The sequence below is a fragment of the Acanthochromis polyacanthus genome, chromosome 16 (genome assembly GCF_021347895.1).
Source record: "Acanthochromis polyacanthus isolate Apoly-LR-REF ecotype Palm Island chromosome 16, KAUST_Apoly_ChrSc, whole genome shotgun sequence".
Lineage (NCBI taxonomy): Eukaryota > Metazoa > Chordata > Actinopteri > Pomacentridae > Acanthochromis > Acanthochromis polyacanthus.
Window position 1 is genome coordinate 38,059,443 of NC_067128.1, and position 20,359 is coordinate 38,079,801.

The window sequence follows — 20,359 nt, forward strand, 5'->3', positions numbered from 1 at the left end:
GGTACAACTCAGACATTCCTCAGACTGCTAGAACTCAGATGTTCCTCAGACTGCTAGAACTCAGATGTTCCTCAGACTCCTAGAACTCAGACGTTCCTCAGACTCCTTGAACTCAGACATTCCTCAGATTTCTAGATCTCAGACATTCCTCAGACTGCTAGAACTCAGACGTTCCTCAGATTCCTGGAACTCAGATGTTCCTCAGACTGCTAGAACTCAGACGTTCCTCAGATTCCTGGAACTCAGACGTTCCTCACACTGCTAGAACTCAGACGTTCCTCAGACTGCTTGATCTCAGACGTTCCTCAGACTGCTAGAACTCAGACGTTCCTCAGACTGTGAGACCGCAGATGTTCGTGACACTGCTAGAACTCAGACGTTCCTCATACTGCTAGAACTCAGACGTTCCTCAGACTCCTAGTACTCAGACGTTCCTCAGACTCCTAGAACTCAGATGTTCCTCAGTCTCCTAGACCTCAGAAGTTCCTCAAACTGCTGGAACTCAGACGTTCCTCAGAATCCTAGAACTCAGACGTTCCTCAGACTGCTAGAACTCAGATGTTATTCAGTGTCCAAGATCTCAGACATTCCTCAGACTGCTCGAACTCAGACGTTCCTCAGACTCTTAGAACTCAGACGTTCCTCAGACTCCTAGAACTCAGACGTTGCTCAGACTCCTAGAACTCAGACGTTCCTTAAGACTCCGAGAACTCAGACGTTCCTCAGACTGCTTGTACCCAGATGTTCCTCATATTTCTAGAACTCAGACATTCCTCAGACTGCTCGACCGCAGATGTTCCTCAAACTGCTAGAACTCAGACGTTCCTCAGACTCCTTGAACTCAGACGTTCCTCAGACTCCTAGAACTCAGACGCTCCTAAGACTCCGAGAACTCAGACGTTCCTCAGATGGCTAGAACTCAGACATTCCTCAGACTGCTAGAACTCAGACGTTCCTCAGACTCCTTGAACTCAGACATTCCTCAGACTCCTAGAACTCAGACGCTCCTAAGACTCCGACAACTCAGACGTTCCTCAGACTGCTAGAACTCAGACATTCCTCAGACTGCTAGAACTCAGACGTTCCTCAGACTCCGAGAACTCAGATGTTCCTCAGAATCCTAGAACTCAGACGTTCTTCAGACTGCTAGAACTGAGACGTTCCTCAGAATGCTAGACCTCAGATGTTCCTCAAACTGCTAGAACTCAGACGTTCCTCAGACTCCTTGAACTCAGACGTTCCTCAGACTCCTTGAACTCAGACGGTCCTCAGACTGCTAGAACTCAGACATTCCTCAGACTGCTAGAACTCAGACGTTCCTCACACTGCAAGACCGCAGATGTTCCTCAAACTGCTGGAACTCAGACATTCCTCATACTGCTAGAACTCATACGTTCCTCAGTCTCCTAGAACTCAGACGTTCTTCAGACTGCTAGACCGCAGATGTTCCTCAAACTGCTGGAACTCAGATATTCCTCATACTGCTAGAACTCATACGTTCCTCAGACTCCTAGAACTCAGACGTTCCTCAGACTGCTTGTACTCAGATGTTATTCAGTCTCCTAGATCTCAGACGTTCCTCAGACTGCTAGAACTCAGACATTCCTCATACTCTTAGAACTCAGATGTTCCTCAGTCTCCTACAACTCAGACGTTCTTCAGAATCCTAGAACTCAGATGTTCCTCAGACTCCTGGAACTCAGACATTCCTCAGACTGCTAGAACTCAGACGTTCCTCAGATTCCTGGAACTCAGACGTTCCTCAGACTGCTAGAACTCAGACGTTCCTCAGACTGCTAGATCTCAGACGTTCCTCAGACTGCTAGAACTCAGACGTTCCTCAGATTCCTGGAACTCAGACATTCCTCAGACTGCTAGAACTCAGACGTTCCTCAGACTGCTAGAACTCAGACGTTCCTCAGACTCCTAGTACTCAGACGTTCCTCAGACTGCTAGAACTCAGACGTTCCTCAGACTGCTAGAACTCAGACGTTCCTCACACTGCAAGACCGCAGATGTTCCTCAAACTGCTGGAACTCAGACATTCCTCACACTGCTAGAACTCAGACATTCCTCATACTGCTAGAACTCAGACGTTCCTCAGACTCCTAGTACTCAGACGTTCCTCAGACTCCTAGAACTCAGATGTTCCTCAGTCTCCTAGACCTCAGAAGTTCCTCAAACTGCTAGAACTCAGACGTTCCTCAGAATCCAAGAACTCAGACGTTCCTCAGACTGCTAGAACTCAGATGTTATTCACTGTCCTAGATCTCAGACATTCCTCAGACTGCTCAAACTCAGACGTTCCTCAGAATCCTAGAACTGAGATGTTCCTCAGACTGCTAGAACTCAGACATTCCTCAGACTCTTAGAACTCAGACGTTCCTCAGACTCCTAGAACTCAGACGTTCCTTAAGACTCCGAGAACTCAGAAGTTCCTCAAACTGCTAGAACTCAGACGTTCCTCAGAATCCTAGAACTGAGATGTTCCTCAGACTGCTAGAACTCAGACATTCCTCAGACTCTTAGAACTCAGACGTTCCTCAGACTCCTAGAACTCAGACGTTCCTCAGACTCCTAGAACTCAGACGTTCCTTAAGACTCCGAGAACTCAGACGTTCCTCAGACTGCTTGTACCCAGATGTTCCTCATATTTCTAGAACTCAGACATTCCTCAGACTGCTAGAACTCAGACGTTCCTCAGACTCCTTGAACTCAGACGTTCCTCAGACTCCTAGAACTCAGACGTTCCTCAGACTCCTAGAACTCAGACGCTCCTAAGACTCCGAGAACTCAGACGTTCCTCAGACTCCTAGAACTCAGACGCTCCTAAGACTCCGAGAACTCAGACGCTCCTAAGACTCCGAGAACTCAGACGTTCCTCAGACTCCTAGAACTCAGACGTTCCTCAGACTCCTAGAACTCAGACGCTCCTAAGACTCCGAGAACTCAGACGTTCCTCAGACTCCTAGAACTCAGACGTTCCTCAGACTCCTTGAACTCAGACGTTCCTTAAGACTCCGAGAACTCAGACGTTCCTCAGACTGCTTGTACCCAGATGTTCCTCATATTTCTAGATCTCAGACATTCATCAGACTGCTAGAACTCAGACGTTCCTCAGATTCCTGGAACTCAGACGTTCCTCAGACTGCTAGAACTCAGACGTTCCTCAGATTCCTGGAACTCAGACGTTCCTCAGACTGCTAGAACTCAGACGTTCCTCAGACTGCTAGATCTCAGACGTTCCTCAGACTGCTAGAACTCAGACGTTCCTCAGATTCCTGGAACTCAGACATTCCTCAGACTGCTAGAACTCAGACGTTCCTCAGACTGTGAGACCGCAGATGTTCGTGACACTGCTAGAACTCAGACGTTCCTCATACTGCTAGAACTCAGACGTTCCTCAGACTCCTAGTACTCAGACGTTCCTCAGACTCCTAGAACTCAGATGTTCCTCAGTCTCCTAGACCTCAGAAGTTCCTCAAACTGCTGGAACTCAGACGTTCCTCAGAATCCTAGAACTCAGACGTTCCTCAGACTGCTAGAACTCAGATGTTATTCAGTGTCCAAGATCTCAGACATTCCTCAGACTGCTCGAACTCAGACGTTCCTCAGACTCTTAGAACTCAGACGTTCCTCAGACTCCTAGAACTCAGACGTTCCTCAGACTCCTAGAACTCAGACGTTCCTTAAGACTCCGAGAACTCAGACGTTCCTCAGACTGCTTGTACCCAGATGTTCCTCATATTTCTAGAACTCAGACATTCCTCAGACTGCTAGACCGCAGATGTTCCTCAAACTGCTAGAACTCAGACGTTCCTCAGACTCCTTGAACTCAGACGTTCCTCAGACTCCTAGAACTCAGACGCTCCTAAGACTCCGAGAACTCAGACGTTCCTCAGACTGCTAGAACTCAGACGTTCCTCAGATTCCTGGAACTCAGACATTCCTCAGACTGCTAGAACTCAGACGTTCCTCAGACTGCTAGAACTCAGACGTTCCTCAGACTGCTAGAACTCAGACGTTCCTCAGACTGCTAGAACTCAGACGTTCCTCACACTGCAAGACCGCAGATGTTCCTCAAACTGCTGGAAATCAGACATTACTCACACTGCTAGAACTCAGACATTCCTCATACTGCTAGAACTCAGACGTTCCTCAGACTCCTAGTACTCAGACGTTCCTCAGACTCCTAGAACTCAGATGTTCCTCAGTCTCCTAGACCTCAGAAGTTCCTCAAACTGCTAGAACTCAGACGTTCCTCAGAATCCAAGAACTCAGACGTTCCTCAGACTGCTAGAACTCAGATGTTATTCACTGTCCTAGATCTCAGACATTCCTCAGACTGCTCAAACTCAGACGTTCCTCAGAATCCTAGAACTGAGATGTTCCTCAGACTGCTAGAACTCAGACATTCCTCAGACTCTTAGAACTCAGACGTTCCTCAGACTCCTAGAACTCAGACGTTCCTCAGACTCCTAGAACTCAGACGTTCCTTAAGACTCCGAGAACTCAGAAGTTCCTCAAACTGCTAGAACTCAGACGTTCCTCAGAATCCTAGAACTGAGATGTTCCTCAGACTGCTAGAACTCAGACATTCCTCAGACTCTTAGAACTCAGACGTTCCTCAGACTCCTAGAACTCAGACGTTCCTCAGACTCCTAGAACTCAGACGTTCCTTAAGACTCCGAGAACTCAGACGTTCCTCAGACTGCTTGTACCCAGATGTTCCTCATATTTCTAGAATTCAGACATTCCTCAGACTGCTAGAACTCAGACGTTCCTCAGACTCCTTGAACTCAGACGTTCCTCAGACTCCTAGAACTCAGACGTTCCTCAGACTCCTAGAACTCAGACGCTCCTAAGACTCCGAGAACTCAGACGTTCCTCAGACTCCTAGAACTCAGACGCTCCTAAGACTCCGAGAACTCAGACGCTCCTAAGACTCCGAGAACTCAGACGTTCCTCAGACTCCTAGAACTCAGACGTTCCTAAGACTCCGAGAACTCAGACGTTCCTCAGACTCCTAGAACTCAGACGTTCCTCAGACTCCTGGAACTCAGACGTTCCTTAAGACTCCGAGAACTCAGACGTTCCTCAGACTGCTTGTACCCAGATGTTCCTCATATTTCTAGAGCTCAGACATTCATCAGACTGCTAGAACTCAGACGTTCCTCAGATTCCTGGAACTCAGACGTTCCTCAGACTGCTAGAACTCAGACGTTCCTCAGATTCCTGGAACTCAGACGTTCCTCAGACTGCTAGAACTCAGACGTTCCTCAGACTGCTAGATCTCAGACGTTCCTCAGACTGCTAGAACTCAGACGTTCCTCAGATTCCTGGAACTCAGACATTCCTCAGACTGCTAGAACTCAGACGTTCCTCAGACTGTGAGACCGCAGATGTTCGTGACACTGCTAGAACTCAGACGTTCCTCATACTGCTAGAACTCAGACGTTCCTCAGACTCCTAGTACTCAGACGTTCCTCAGACTCCTAGAACTCAGATGTTCCTCAGTCTCCTAGACCTCAGAAGTTCCTCAAATTGCTGGAACTCAGACGTTCCTCAGAATCCTAGAACTCAGACGTTCCTCAGACTGCTAGAACTCAGATGTTATTCAGTGTCCAAGATCTCAGACGTTCCTCAGACTCTTAGAACTCAGACGTTCCTCAGACTCTTAGAACTCAGACGTTCCTCAGACTCCTAGAACTCAGACGTTCCTCAGACTCCTAGAACTCAGACGTTCCTTAAGACTCCGAGAACTCAGACGTTCCTCAGACTGCTTGTACCCAGATGTTCCTCATATTTCTAGAACTCAGACATTCCTCAGACTGCTAGACCGCAGATGTTCCTCAAACTGCTAGAACTCAGACGTTCCTCAGACTCCTTGAACTCAGACGTTCCTCAGACTCCTAGAACTCAGACGCTCCTAAGACTCCGAGAACTCAGACGTTCCTCAGACTGCTTGATCTCAGATGTTCCTCAGACTCCGAGAACTCAGATGTTCCTCAGAATCCTAGAACTCAGACGTTCTTCAGACTGCTAGAACTGAGACGTTCCTCAGAATGCGAGACCTCAGATGTTCCTCAAACTGCTAGAACTCAGACGTTCCTCAGACTCCTTGAACTCAGACGTTCCTCAGACTCCTTGAACTCAGATGGTCCTCAGACTGCTCGAACTCAGACATTCCTCAGACTGCTAGAACTCAGACGTTCCTCACACTGCAAGACCGCAGATGTTCCTCAAACTGCTGGAACTCAGACGTTCCTCAGACTGCTAGAACTCAGACGTTCCTCAGACTGCTAGAACTCAGACGTTCCTCAGACTGCTAGAACTCAGACGTTCCTCACACTGCAAGACCGCAGATGTTCCTCAAACTGCTGGAACTCAGACATTCCTCACACTGCTAGAACTCAGACATTCCTCATACTGCTAGAACTCAGACGTTCCTCAGACTCCTAGAACTCAGATGTTCCTCAGTCTCCTAGACCTCAGAAGTTCCTCAAACTGCTAGAACTCAGACGTTCCTCAGAATCCAAGAACTCAGACGTTCCTCAGACTGCTAGAACTCAGATGTTATTCACTGTCCTAGATCTCAGACATTCCTCAGACTGCTCAAACTCAGACGTTCCTCAGAATCCTAGAACTGAGATGTTCCTCAGACTGCTAGAACTCAGACATTCCTCAGACTCTTAGAACTCAGACGTTCCTCAGACTCCTAGAACTCAGACGTTCCTCAGACTCCTAGAACTCAGACGTTCCTTAAGACTCCGAGAACTCAGAAGTTCCTCAAACTGCTAGAACTCAGACGTTCCTCAGAATCCTAGAACTGAGATGTTCCTCAGACTGCTAGAACTCAGACATTCCTCAGACTCTTAGAACTCAGACGTTCCTCAGACTCCTAGAACTCAGATGTTCCTCAGACTCCTAGAACTCAGACGTTCCTTAAGACTCCGAGAACTCAGACGTTCCTCAGACTGCTTGTACCCAGATGTTCCTCATATTTCTAGAACTCAGACATTCCTCAGACTGCTAGAACTCAGACGTTCCTCAGACTCCTTGAACTCAGACGTTCCTCAGACTCCTAGAACTCAGACGTTCCTCAGACTCCTAGAACTCAGACGCTCCTAAGACTCCGAGAACTCAGACGTTCCTCAGACTCCTAGAACTCAGACGCTCCTAAGACTCCGAGAACTCAGACGCTCCTAAGACTCCGAGAACTCAGACGTTCCTCAGACTCCTAGAACTCAGACGTTCCTCAGACTCCTAGAACTCAGACGCTCCTAAGACTCCGAGAACTCAGACGTTCCTCAGACTCCTAGAACTCAGACGTTCCTCAGACTCCTAGAACTCAGACGTTCCTTAAGACTCCGAGAACTCAGACGTTCCTCAGACTGCTTGTACCCAGATATTCCTCATATTTCTAGATCTCAGACATTCATCAGACTGCTAGAACTCAGACGTTCCTCAGATTCCTGGAACTCAGACGTTCCTCAGACTGCTAGAACTCAGACGTTCCTCAGATTCCTTGAACTCAGACGTTCCTCAGACTGCTAGAACTCAGACGTTCCTCAGACTGCTAGATCTCAGACGTTCCTCAGACTCCTAGAACTCAGACGTTCCTTAAGACTCCGAGAACTCAGACGTTCCTCAGACTGCTTGTACCCAGATGTTCCTCATATTTCTAGAACTCAGACATTCCTCAGACTGCTAGACCGCAGATGTTCCTCAAACTGCTAGAACTCAGACGTTCCTCAGACTCCTTGAACTCAGACGTTCCTCAGACTCCTAGAACTCAGACGCTCCTAAGACTCCGAGAACTCAGACGTTCCTCAGACTGCTTGATCTCAGATGTTCCTCAGACTCCGAGAACTCAGATGTTCCTCAGAATCCTAGAACTCAGACGTTCTTCAGACTGCTAGAACTGAGACGTTCCTCAGAATGCGAGACCTCAGATGTTCCTCAAACTGCTAGAACTCAGACGTTCCTCAGACTCCTTGAACTCAGACGTTCCTCAGACTCCTTGAACTCAGACGGTCCTCAGACTGCTCGACCTCAGACATTCCTCAGACTGCTAGAACTCAGACGTTCCTCACACTGCAAGACCGCAGATGTTCCTCAAACTGCTGGAACTCAGACATTCCTCATACTGCTAGAACTCATACGTTCCTCAGTCTCCTAGAACTCAGACGTTCTTCAGACTGCTAGACCGCAGATGTTCCTCAAACTGCTGGAACTCAGATATTCCTCATACTGCTAGAACTCATACGTTCCTCAGACTCCTAGAACTCAGACGTTCCTCAGAATCCTAGAACTCAGACGTTCTTCAGACTGCTAGAACTCAGACATTCCTCATACTCTTAGAACTCAGATGTTCCTCCACCCAGATGAGGAACATCTGGGTACAACCCAGATGTTCCTCATATTTCTAGAACTCAGACATTCCTCAGACTGCTAGAAGTCAGACGTTCCTCAGACTCCTTGAACTCAGACGTTCCTCAGACTCCTAGAACTCAGACGTTCCTCAGACTCCTAGAACTCAGACGCTCCTAAGACTCCGAGAACTCAGACGTTCCTCAGACTCCTAGAACTCAGACGCTCCTAAGACTCCGAGAACTCAGACGCTCCTAAGACTCCGAGAACTCAGACGTTCCTCAGACTCCTAGAACTCAGACGTTCCTCAGACTCCTAGAACTCAGACGCTCCTAAGACTCCGAGAACTCAGACGTTCCTCAGACTCCTAGAACTCAGACGTTCCTCAGACTCCTAGAACTCAGACGTTCCTTAAGACTCCGAGAACTCAGACGTTCCTCAGACTGCTTGTACCCAGATGTTCCTCATATTTCTAGATCTCAGACATTCATCAGACTGCTAGAACTCAGACGTTCCTCAGATTCCTGGAACTCAGACGTTCCTCAGACTGCTAGAACTCAGACGTTCCTCAGATTCCTGGAACTCAGACGTTCCTCAGACTGCTAGAACTCAGACGTTCCTCAGACTGCTAGATCTCAGACGTTCCTCAGACTGCTAGAACTCAGACGTTCCTCAGATTCCTGGAACTCAGACATTCCTCAGACTGCTAGAACTCAGACGTTCCTCAGACTGTGAGACCGCAGATGTTCGTGACACTGCTAGAACTCAGACGTTCCTCATACTGCTAGAACTCAGACGTTCCTCAGACTCCTAGTACTCAGACGTTCCTCAGACTCCGAGAACTCAGATGTTCCTCAGTCTCCTAGACCTCAGAAGTTCCTCAAACTGCTGGAACTCAGACGTTCCTCAGAATCCTAGAACTCAGACGTTCCTCAGACTGCTAGAACTCAGATGTTATTCAGTGTCCAAGATCTCAGACATTCCTCAGACTGCTCGAACTCAGACGTTCCTCAGACTCTTAGAACTCAGACGTTCCTCAGACTCCTAGAACTCAGACGTTCCTCAGACTCCTAGAACTCAGACGTTCCTTAAGACTCCGAGAACTCAGACGTTCCTCAGACTGCTTGTACCCAGATGTTCCTCATATTTCTAGAACTCAGACATTCCTCAGACTGCTAGACCGCAGATGTTCCTCAAACTGCTAGAACTCAGACGTTCCTCAGACTCCTTGAACTCAGACGTTCCTCAGACTCCTAGAACTCAGACGCTCCTAAGACTCCGAGAACTCAGACGTTCCTCAGACTGCTTGATCTCAGATGTTCCTCAGACTCCGAGAACTCAGATGTTCCTCAGAATCCTAGAACTCAGACGTTCCTCAGACTGCTAGAACTGAGACGTTCCTCAGAATGCGAGACCTCAGATGTTCCTCAAACTGCTAGAACTCAGACGTTCCTCAGACTCCTTGAACTCAGACGTTCCTCAGACTCCTTGAACTCAGACGGTCCTCAGACTGCTCGAACTCAGACATTCCTCAGACTGCTAGAACTCAGACGTTCCTCACACTGCAAGACCGCAGATGTTCCTCAAACTGCTGGAACTCAGACATTCCTCATACTGCTAGAACTCATACGTTCCTCAGTCTCCTAGAACTCAGACGTTCTTCAGACTGCTAGACCGCAGATGTTCCTCAAACTGCTGGAACTCAGATATTCCTCATACTGCTAGAACTCATACGTTCCTCAGACTCCTAGAACTCAGACGTTCCTCAGAATCCTAGAACTCAGACGTTCTTCAGACTGCTAGAACTCAGACATTCCTCATACTCTTAGAACTCAGATGTTCCTCAGTCTCCTACAACTCAGACGTTCTTCAGAATCCTAGAACTCAGATGTTCCTCAGACTCCTGGAACTCAGACATTCCTCAGACTGCTAGAACTCAGACGTTCCTCAGATTCCTGGAACTCAGACGTTCCTCAGACTGCTAGAACTCAGACGTTCCTCAGACTGCTAGATCTCAGACGTTCCTCAGACTGCTAGAACTCAGACGTTCCTCAGATTCCTGGAACTCAGACATTCCTCAGACTGCTAGAACTCAGACGTTCCTCAGACTGGTAGACCGCAGATGTTCGTGACACTGCTAGAACTCAGACGTTCCTCAGACTGCTAGAACTCAGACGTTCCTCAGACTGCTAGAACTCAGACGTTCCTCAGACTGCTAGAACTCAGACGTTCCTCACACTGCAAGACCGCAGATGTTCCTCAAACTGCTGGAACTCAGACATTCCTCACACTGCTAGAACTCAGACATTCCTCACACTGCTAGAACTCAGACGTTCCTCAGACTCCTAGTACTCAGACGTTCCTCAGACTCCTAGAACTCAGATGTTCCTCAGTCTCCTAGACCTCAGAAGTTCCTCAAACTGCTAGAACTCAGACGTTCCTCAGAATCCAAGAACTCAGACGTTCCTCAGACTGCTAGAACTCAGATGTTATTCACTGTCCTAGATCTCAGACATTCCTCAGACTGCTCAAACTCAGACGTTCCTCAGAATCCTAGAACTGAGATGTTCCTCAGACTGCTGGAACTCAGACATTCCTCAGACTCCGAGAACTCAGACGTTCCTCAGACTCCTAGAACTCAGACGTTCCTCAGACTCCTAGAACTCAGACATTCCTTAAGACTCCGAGAACTCAGACGTTCCTCAGACTGCTTGTACCCAGATGTTCCTCATATTTCTAGAACTCAGACATTCCTCAGACTGCTAGAACTCAGACGTTCCTCAGACTCCTTGAACTCAGACGTTCCTCAGACTCCTAGAACTCAGACGTTCCTCAGACTCCTAGAACTCAGACGCTCCTAAGACTCCGAGAACTCAGACGTTCCTCAGACTCCTAGAACTCAGACGCTCCTAAGACTCCGAGAACTCAGACGCTCCTAAGACTCCGAGAACTCAGACGTTCCTCAGACTCCTAGAACTCAGACGTTCCTCAGACTCCTAGAACTCAGACGCTCCTAAGACTCCGAGAACTCAGACGTTCCTCAGACTCCTAGAACTCAGATGTTCCTCAGACTCCTAGAACTCAGACGTTCCTTAAGACTCCGAGAACTCAGACGTTCCTCAGACTGCTTGTACCCAGATGTTCCTCATATTTCTAGAGCTCAGACATTCCTCAGACTGCTAGAACTCAGACGTTCCTCAGACTCCTTGAACTCAGACGTTCCTCAGACTCCTAGAACTCAGACGTTCCTCAGACTCCTAGAACTCAGACGCTCCTAAGACTCCGAGAACTCAGACGTTCCTCAGACTCCTAGAACTCAGACGTTCCTCAGACTCCTAGAACTCAGACGCTCCTAAGACTCCGAGAACTCAGACGTTCCTCAGACTCCTAGAACTCAGACGTTCCTCAGACTCCTAGAACTCAGACGCTCCTAAGACTCCGAGAACTCAGACGTTCCTCAGACTGCTTGATCTCAGATGTTCCTCAGACTCCGAGAACTCAGATGTTCCTCAGAATCCTAGAACTCAGACATTCCTCAGACTGCTAGAACTCAGATGTTCCTCAGAATCCTAGAACTCAGACATTCCTCAGACTGCTAGAACTCAGACATTCCTCAGACTGCTAGAACTCAGACGTTCCTCAGACTGTGAGACCGCAGATGTTCGTGACACTGCTGGAACTCAGACGTTCCTCAGACTGCTAGAACTCAGATGTTCCTCAGTCTCCTAGAACTCAGACGTTCCTCAGACTGCTAGAACTCAGACGTTCCTCAGAATCCTAGAACTCAGACGTTCCTCAGACTGCTAGAACTCAGATGTTATTCAGTCTCCTAGATCTCAGACGTTCCTCAGACTGCTGGAACTCAGACATTCCTCATACTCTTAGAACTCAGATGTTCCTCAGTCTCCTACAACTCAGACGTTCTTCAGAATCCTAGAACTCAGATGTTCCTCAGACTCCTAGGAATCAGACATTCCTCAGACTCCTGGAACTCAGACATTCCTCAGACTGCTAGAACTCAGACGTTCCTCAGATTCCTGGAACTCAGACGTTCCTCAGACTGCTAGAACTCGGACGTTCCTCAGACTGCTAGATCTCAGACGTTCCTCAGACTGCTAGAACTCAGACGTTCCTCAGATTCCTGGAACTCAGACATTCCTCAGACTGCTAGAACTCAGACGTTCCTCAGACTGGTAGACCGCAGATGTTCGTGACACTGCTAGAACTCAGACGTTCCTCAGACTCCTTGAACTCAGATGTTCCTCAGACTGCTAGAACTCAGACGTTCCTCAGACTGCTAGAACTCAGACGTTCCTCACACTGCAAGACCGCAGATGTTCCTCAAACTGCTGGAACTCAGACGTTCCTCAGATTCCTGGAACTCAGACATTCCTCAGACTGCTAGACCTCAGACGTTCCTCACACTGCAAGACCGCAGATGTTCCTCAAACTGCTGGAACTCAGACATTCCTCACACTGCTAGAACTCAGACATTCCTCATACTGCTAGAACTCAGACGTTCCTCAGACTCCTAGTACTCAGACGTTCCTCAGACTCCTAGAACTCAGATGTTCCTCAGTCTCCTAGACCTCAGAAGTTCCTCAAACTGCTAGAACTCAGACGTTCCTCAGAATCCAAGAACTCAGACGTTCCTCAGACTGCTAGAACTCAGATGTTATTCACTGTCCTCGATCTCAGACATTCCTCAGACTGCTCAAACTCAGACGTTCCTCAGAATCCTAGAACTGAGATGTTCCTCAGACTGCTAGAACTCAGACATTCCTCAGACTCTTAGAACTCAGACGTTCCTCAGACTCCTAGAACTCAGACGTTCCTCAGACTCCTAGAACTCAGACGTTCCTTAAGACTCCGAGAACTCAGACGTTCCTCAGACTGCTTGTACCCAGATGTTCCTCATATTTCTAGAACTCAGACATTCCTCAGACTGCTAGAACTCAGACGTTCCTCAGACTCCTTGAACTCAGACGTTCCTAAGACTCCGAGAACTCAGACGTTCCTCAGACTGCTTGTACCCAGATGTTCCTCATATTTCTAGAACTCAGACATTCCTCAGACTCCTAGAACTCAGACGTTCCTCAGACTCCTAGAACTCAGACGCTCCTAAGACTCCGAGAACTCAGACGTTCCTCAGACTCCTAGAACTCAGACGTTCCTCAGAATCCTAGAACTCAGACATTCCTCAGACTGCTAGAACTCAGACGTTCCTCAGACTGTGAGACCGCAGATGTTCGTGACACTGCTGGAACTCAGACGTTCCTCAGACTGCTAGAACTCAGACGTTCCTCAGACTGCTAGAACTCAGACGTTCCTCAGACTGCTAGAACTCAGACGTTCCTCACACTGCAAGACCGCAGATGTTCCTCAAACTGCTGGAACTCAGACATTCCTCAAACTGCTAGAACTCAGACGTTGCTCAGATTCCTAGAACTCAGACGTTCCTCAGATTGCTAGAACTCAGACATTCCTCAGACTTCTAGATCACGGATGTTCCTCAGACTCCGAGAACTCAGATGTTCATCAGAATCCTAGAACTCAGACGTTCTTCAGACTGCTAGAACTGAGACGTTCCTCAGGCTACTACACCTCAGATGTTCCTCAAACTGCTCGACCTCAGACGTTCCTCAGACTCCTAGAACTCAGACTTTCCTCAGACTGCTAGAACTCAGACGTTCCTCAGATTCCTAGAACTCAGACGTTCCTCAGACTCCTAGAACTCGGACGTTCCTCAGACTGCTAGAACTCAGACGTTCCTCAGACTCCTAGAACTCGGACGTTCCTCCGACTGCTACAACTTTGATGTTTTTATGATGGAATTACTGAAACGTGCATTTTGGTTCTTTAACAAATTTAATAAAGTTCTTCCGGACAAAAATCCAGATCAAATAATTTCCTTCAAAAGTTTATCATCCATCACATGACTTCCTGTCCAGAGTTATTCCTGAATGTCTGCTGGAGCAGCAGGTTGTTCTACTAGTTGTACTACCTGTTGTTCCACCTATTGTTCTACCTGTTGTTCTACCAGTTGTTCTATCAGTGGTTCTACCTGTTGTTCTACCCGCTAGAGCAGTGAATGAACTCGGTCAGGTTGTTCTGCTGAGGCCGCTGCTCTCTAATCCGTTCTAATCCAGTTTGATGGACAGCAGATAATCTGCTGAGGTAATCCAGCTCCTCTGCTTCTGTCCAATCACATTAAAGCAGAGCTGGAGGTTCACTCTGGTTCTCTGGTTCCTTAACACTCCATGTTTCCATCTGCAGGACTATGAGGACTTCTTCCAGTCAAAGGAGAACAACACTGTGTTTGCATTCCTGGGCCTCACCCAGCCTCCTGTTAAAGTAAGTCTGAAATGTGGAACACAACAGAACCCAAAACAACACAACAGAACAGAACCGACTCCTCTGTTGAAGTTAATCTGATACATGGAACCCAACACAACCCAATAGAACCCAGTTGAACTCAATAGGAACCAACAGAACTGACTCCTCTGTTACAGTTAGTCTGAAACACAGAACCCAACAGAACCCAACAGAACTGACTCCTCTGTTAGAGTAACACCAACTCTGAGGATAAAACGTTCTCCTGCTGCCTGATGTTTCCAACCCTCTACCAGACTTCCTGCTGCTTTCAGAATAAAAGTCTCTGTCTGTGAGGAACGTTCCAGTTCTCACATCTAAAAGTCCAGTAGACCTCCATCAGACATGGAGACTGTTGAAAAGCAACACCAGCTCCAGGTTTATCTTAACAGATAACATATTGACTTCTGTTTTTTCTGTTTGCAGGATTCAGAATCGTAGAAGCTGCTGGAAACCTGAAAACCAGATCAAAGTGAGGTCGCTTCATCTCCCAGAATCCTCCTCGGAGCAGATTCACCTGTTGGACTGTAAAGTCCTGAAAGAACATCAGAGCAAAGCTTCGTCTGCCAGAAACCAACCCTGAAGGTTCACCGTCTGATTCTTTAAACTCTGCAGCAGCTCAGAGTCCACCCGAACCTGAACCCTTCTGGACCGAACCAGCTTCTATGAGTCAGAACCTGATGCAGAACTTTTGGAAAGCAAATTATTCTGAATGTTTTACTGAAATGTTCGCTGGAGTCTGTAAAAAAACAAAACCTCCTCAGATTTAACAGCAGTTCAGAGCTCTGGGCTGAGCTGCAGGCAGTGTACTCCGTTTTACAGATGAAATGAACTCAGATGATTCAACATGAAGCCGTTTGATTAAATGTTCTCACACTGGTTCTTTGTTTCCTTAAATCTCATCGGGTCATGCTTCCTATTTCTGCTAATTTCTGTCAAACTGTGAAATGTTCTGTTGGACTTTCTGAGAATGTTGGTAAAAAATTTCTGAACTCTTCTGGTTCTAATGTAGAGAAATTAAAATTTTGTTTTGCTAAAGCTCTGGAACCATCAGCTGACGAATCCCTGATGTTGTTCTGGTTTAAAGACACCAAACCTGAACTCTACATACCCTAACCCTAACCAACCCTTACTAACCCTGCTAACCCTTACTAAACTTACTAACCTTACTAAACGTACTAACCCTAACTCTTACTAACCCGACTAACCCTACTAACCTTACTAATCCGACTAACCCTGCTAACCTTACTAACCCTACTAACCCTAAACCTGCTAATCTTACTAAACCTGCTAACCTTACTAATCCTACTAACCCTACTAACCTTACTCACCCTAACCCCTACTAACCCTGCTAACCTTACTAACCCTACTAACCCTACTAACCTTACTCACCCTAACCCCTACTAACCCTGCTCATCCCAACCCTATTAACCTTACTAGCTCCTACTAACCCTTCTAACCTTACTAACCCTACTAATCCTAACCTTTACTAACCCTACTATCCTTACTAACCCTACTAACCCTAACCCTTACTAGCCCTACTAACCTTACTAATCCTACTAATCGTAACCCTAACCCCTGCATGGTGGCCCAGTTTACCTCACACATATGATTTTTATGGGTTTTTGACGCGCCATCTTTGGCTTTTTAAAAAGATTTTTAAATCTAGCGGTCCCATTGAGGCCATGACTTGTTCTTCTGAGCTGTTTCGTGTTTTTTTCTGTTTAAAAAGGATTCTTTTAAATTCATGAATAAACTCTGATGAGCCACAACCTTAAAACCAGCTGAAGCTCAGTGTTCTCCTGGAGAACCTCAGCTCCTTGTTGTCCCTCAGCAGGATGATGTTCTCTGACACATGATGGAGGAACATGACCAAGAGATGTTGTTGTGGATCTCAGTGCAGCTTCTGTTGGAGGTTCTGGAAGAACCCATCGATCCACCTGACAGCTTCCAGGACTGAGGGATCTGAGAACAGGTATGATGTTTGGGTTCTACTCGTCCTCACCAGAACTTTATTTTTTTCACTTTGGTGATTTTTTTCTAATGTGGAACCTGGTAGAACGTCTGCAGGTTCCTTATTGGAGATACAATCTGATGTAGAACCAGGTAGAACATCTGCAGGAGAAAAATTATCAACTGAGTTAAATGAATTCATTGAACCTGAGTTTAGTTGAAGTCCGTGAACATGTTTATTTAATGTTTAGTCGACTGCTCAGAATAATCTGATAGTTTGATCTGAATGAGGTCATTAGATGTTCTCAGGTGAACTAAGTTCTGTTTATTTATCTGACCCTAATAAATAAATACATATTTATACATCTAACCCTGAACCACTCATGATGTTCAAACTGTTTTTCCTGTCATTTAGTGTTTGTTCTTTTGAACATTTTAAGATTCTCTGCAGGTCTCTGGAGCTCCCTGCTGGATGAAATGTGTCTAAACTGCAGCAGAAGTTCCGAAGTTCTGATGTGAGAGTTGTTCTGAGGTTAAACACATATTTAGTCTGAGTTAATGATTACAGAACGTCATCCTCTGATGGGAAATGAATCCCTGAACAAACAGCAGAATCACAAACAAGAACATCAGGTTCCAGCAGCAGCGGATCAGCACCACTTCTTTCTGATCCACTCATCTGAACATCTGCTGCTGTTCTGAACTCTCAGCCAGAACCGGATCAGAACCAACTACAGCGGCTTCAGTGCAGACCTGAGAACTGAGTTCTGCTGTGGGACGTTCATTTAACGGTTAAAAACTCAAATGAATAAGTATCAGATGTGAGCAGAATAAAGACGTGCTCAGAAAATAACATGATACAAAGCAGACGTTTTAAATGTGGTGCAACAGCTGATGAACCGGAACCGGAGAACATCACAGGAAACATGGAAACAGAAGTTCAAAGTGCTGAATGGACAAAACAGTTATGAAATCACACATAGGCGAGTTCTCAATCTGTGTGAAAAACATAAAGCAGCACAAAGTGTCTCCGTCAGCTGATTCCTGGAACACAGAACCCTGCTCTGGTTCTGCTGGATCTTTACAGAACGCTAAAACATTAAGGAATGTTTTGTTTTAGTTCAGACTTTATATTAAATGTTGAACCTCAGAACCACCAAACCCACCAATGGGTTCCAAGCAGAACGTCTTTCATAAAACCCACCCAATCACAGCAGATTTAAACATTCTCTAGAAACAGAACATCTGAGGTAGATTCAGTAGAACCAAAACCTTCCTCCTCCTGGTTGTGGTTCCCCAGGACCAACTCATCTGAGACCAAAACATTCAGAGAGTTTCAGGTTGAACTGCAGGCAGTGTTTCCTCAGAGAGACTGAGAGGTAAACTAAAAAATAAACAGAGAACAGAGGAACAGGTTGTTGGAGATCCATCCACCGTGGTGGAACATCTTCTCGTTGTTGGAGATCCATCAAGCAGAGACTGTCCTCCTTGAAAAAACTACCACATAGGTCGTCTGTACACGCCCTTATTACGACCGAGTGTTACGTTTTGAAGTTAAGCGACCTCTAGTGGTTGAGTAAGTATCGACACTCCTGTGTCTCAGCTGAAACGTCACCATGAACACGTCACACGTAACTTTGACCTAACCCTAAACCTAGTCCTAACCCTAACCCTAAACCCGTCTTGCGAAAGTGAGGTAAAAGCCGTTTCACGAATTAAATTCCGTAATGCCTCCCGTAGGGGCGCTAACCTAAATACGCTCTCATGGGTCGTATTCAGGGGCACATACATATGACCTGTGTGGTCGTATGAGTCGGAGGGCTTGTTGTCCAGCATGGTGGAACATCTTCTAGTAGTTGGAGATCCATCCAGCATGGAGGAACATCTTCTACAGATGATGAGCAGAATAGAGAAGAAAAGTCTGGAGAGGAAACATGGAATTATTTATATTCAAGACGACTCAAATCTGTCCCAATCCACATAAACTTGAAAACTCAAAAACTGTCTAAAATTACAGGAACTTAAAAAATAAAATGACCCCAAACTAGTTTAAAATGACATTCAGATGTCTAGAATAATTTAAAACTTGTTGAGATACATTCAGCATGGTGAAACACCTTTCTACAGCTGTTCTGCAACAGAGAACAGAGGAGCAGGTAGTTGGAGATCCATCCAGCATGGTGGAACATCTTCTTGTTGTTGGACATCCATGGTGGAACATCTTCTTGTTGTTGGCGATCCATCCAGCATGGTGGAACATCTTCTTGTTGTTGGCGATCCATCCAGCATGGTGGAAAATCTTCTAGCGATGTTGAGCAGAGCGGAGAGGAAATGTCTGGAGACAGGAAGATAGAAAAACATCTACAGCAGTGGTCAGCAATTGGCGGCAATTGGGCCAAAACAGGCCCGTCAGGAATAATATCTGGCCCGCCAGATGATTTTGAAAATTAGATTTATTTTTTCCAATGCTTGAGATTATTCAAAATGAAGAATCGATTGCACCCATATACCGTGTTTCCGCCCACTGACTCCAGGAGCTAGTGCTAGTTCAGAGCTTAGTTGTTTCATTCTAAAAACCAGTTTGCGGTTCCACTGGCACGGAGCCAGCAAGTCTGTCACCGCAACACGAAACTGGCGTGGTCGGCTGCTGCCGGGCATTTCCGCGTTTGCACTACTGGTCAGAGACACGGTTGTACCAGCCAGATTTCACTGAGCAACAGTGTGTGCAAAACATGTGTGTGTCTTGGGAGTCATTTTTAATACATCTGTGATCAGAATTTAGACGTGTGCCAAGCAGCGGCGATCAGCTGTAGAAGCCCCCCCCCAACTGGAGGTTCAGTTGGTTTCTCCTGAAGCTCCTACCATCTCCAGGACCTGGATAACTGAGAACCTCCACAGAAGTTTGAGGAGACAACATTAGTTCAGAGTTGAACATCTGAGGAGACATGGTGGTTCAGGGTTTTATGTATTTTTGTAAAATAAATATCAAAGAATCTGAACCCAGCTGTTCCACATGTTTGGTCTCAGCTGGTTGATCTACAGTGTTTCTTGATACATCCCAAGAGGAACCAGATGGAGCTTCATGTTTTAGTTTCATAACAGGAACTGATTAAAAATACTGAGACTCACAGTTTCACTCCGGAAACCGTTTTTTACTCATCCATGAAGAAATCAGGAGTTGGAGAACAAAACTCGGAGGGTTCAGATCTGCTGCTTCAGAACGTCCTCGTCCTGCAGAGCCACCAGCTGGGTCGTCCAGGTCAGAACATCTGCAGGTGAGTCTGATCTGTCAGTGTTGGCTGGAGCTCAGTTAACCTCAGCCTCCTGAACTCAGCAGGGGTTGAAAACATCGTCTGGATCCAGGTTTGGAAATAGGAAACTGAAGCTAAAATGAAGCTGGTTTAAAAACGATTTCTGACCTGGAATCTGTTTTATTTTATTTATTTAACTGATGAAAAGTTGCAATGACAGAATGAATTTACGATTTTAGTTCAAACTGTTGAGATTCCAGAGTGGAGAGATACTGAACTGGATCCTCTCAGTACTCAGATTACTTCTGTCTGGTATCAGATTACTAACTACAGATTTCAAGGATTAAATTCAGGCTCCACAGCAGGAACTCAGTTGGACTGAGGTGAGGATTTTTGGTTCCTCCAGTTCT

General features: G+C 46.5%; 1 protein-coding gene and 1 long non-coding RNA gene across 2 annotated transcripts in view; one reads left to right on the plus strand and one right to left on the minus strand.

Moving 5' to 3' along the window:
- sh3bgrl2 (SH3 domain binding glutamate-rich protein like 2) overlaps positions 1–15,624 on the plus strand; it is a 33,709-nt gene extending 18,085 nt beyond the window's left edge. Inside the window, exons 3-4 of the mRNA XM_022213033.2 lie at positions 14,650–14,727; positions 15,172–15,624. Of these exons, the coding sequence (XP_022068725.1) occupies positions 14,650–14,727; positions 15,172–15,186 (93 nt within the window). The 3' untranslated portion in view covers positions 15,187–15,624. The remainder of the gene's footprint in view (positions 1–14,649; positions 14,728–15,171) is intronic.
- LOC127530348 (uncharacterized) lies at positions 1,918–14,643 on the minus strand. Its single transcript, XR_007936931.1, has 3 exons — positions 12,781–14,643; positions 6,491–12,676; positions 1,918–3,469 (listed from the first exon to the last, which is right to left on the minus strand). It is a non-coding gene; the product is annotated as an uncharacterized LOC127530348 (long non-coding RNA).
- Positions 15,625–20,359: the final 4,735 nt, after the last annotated feature.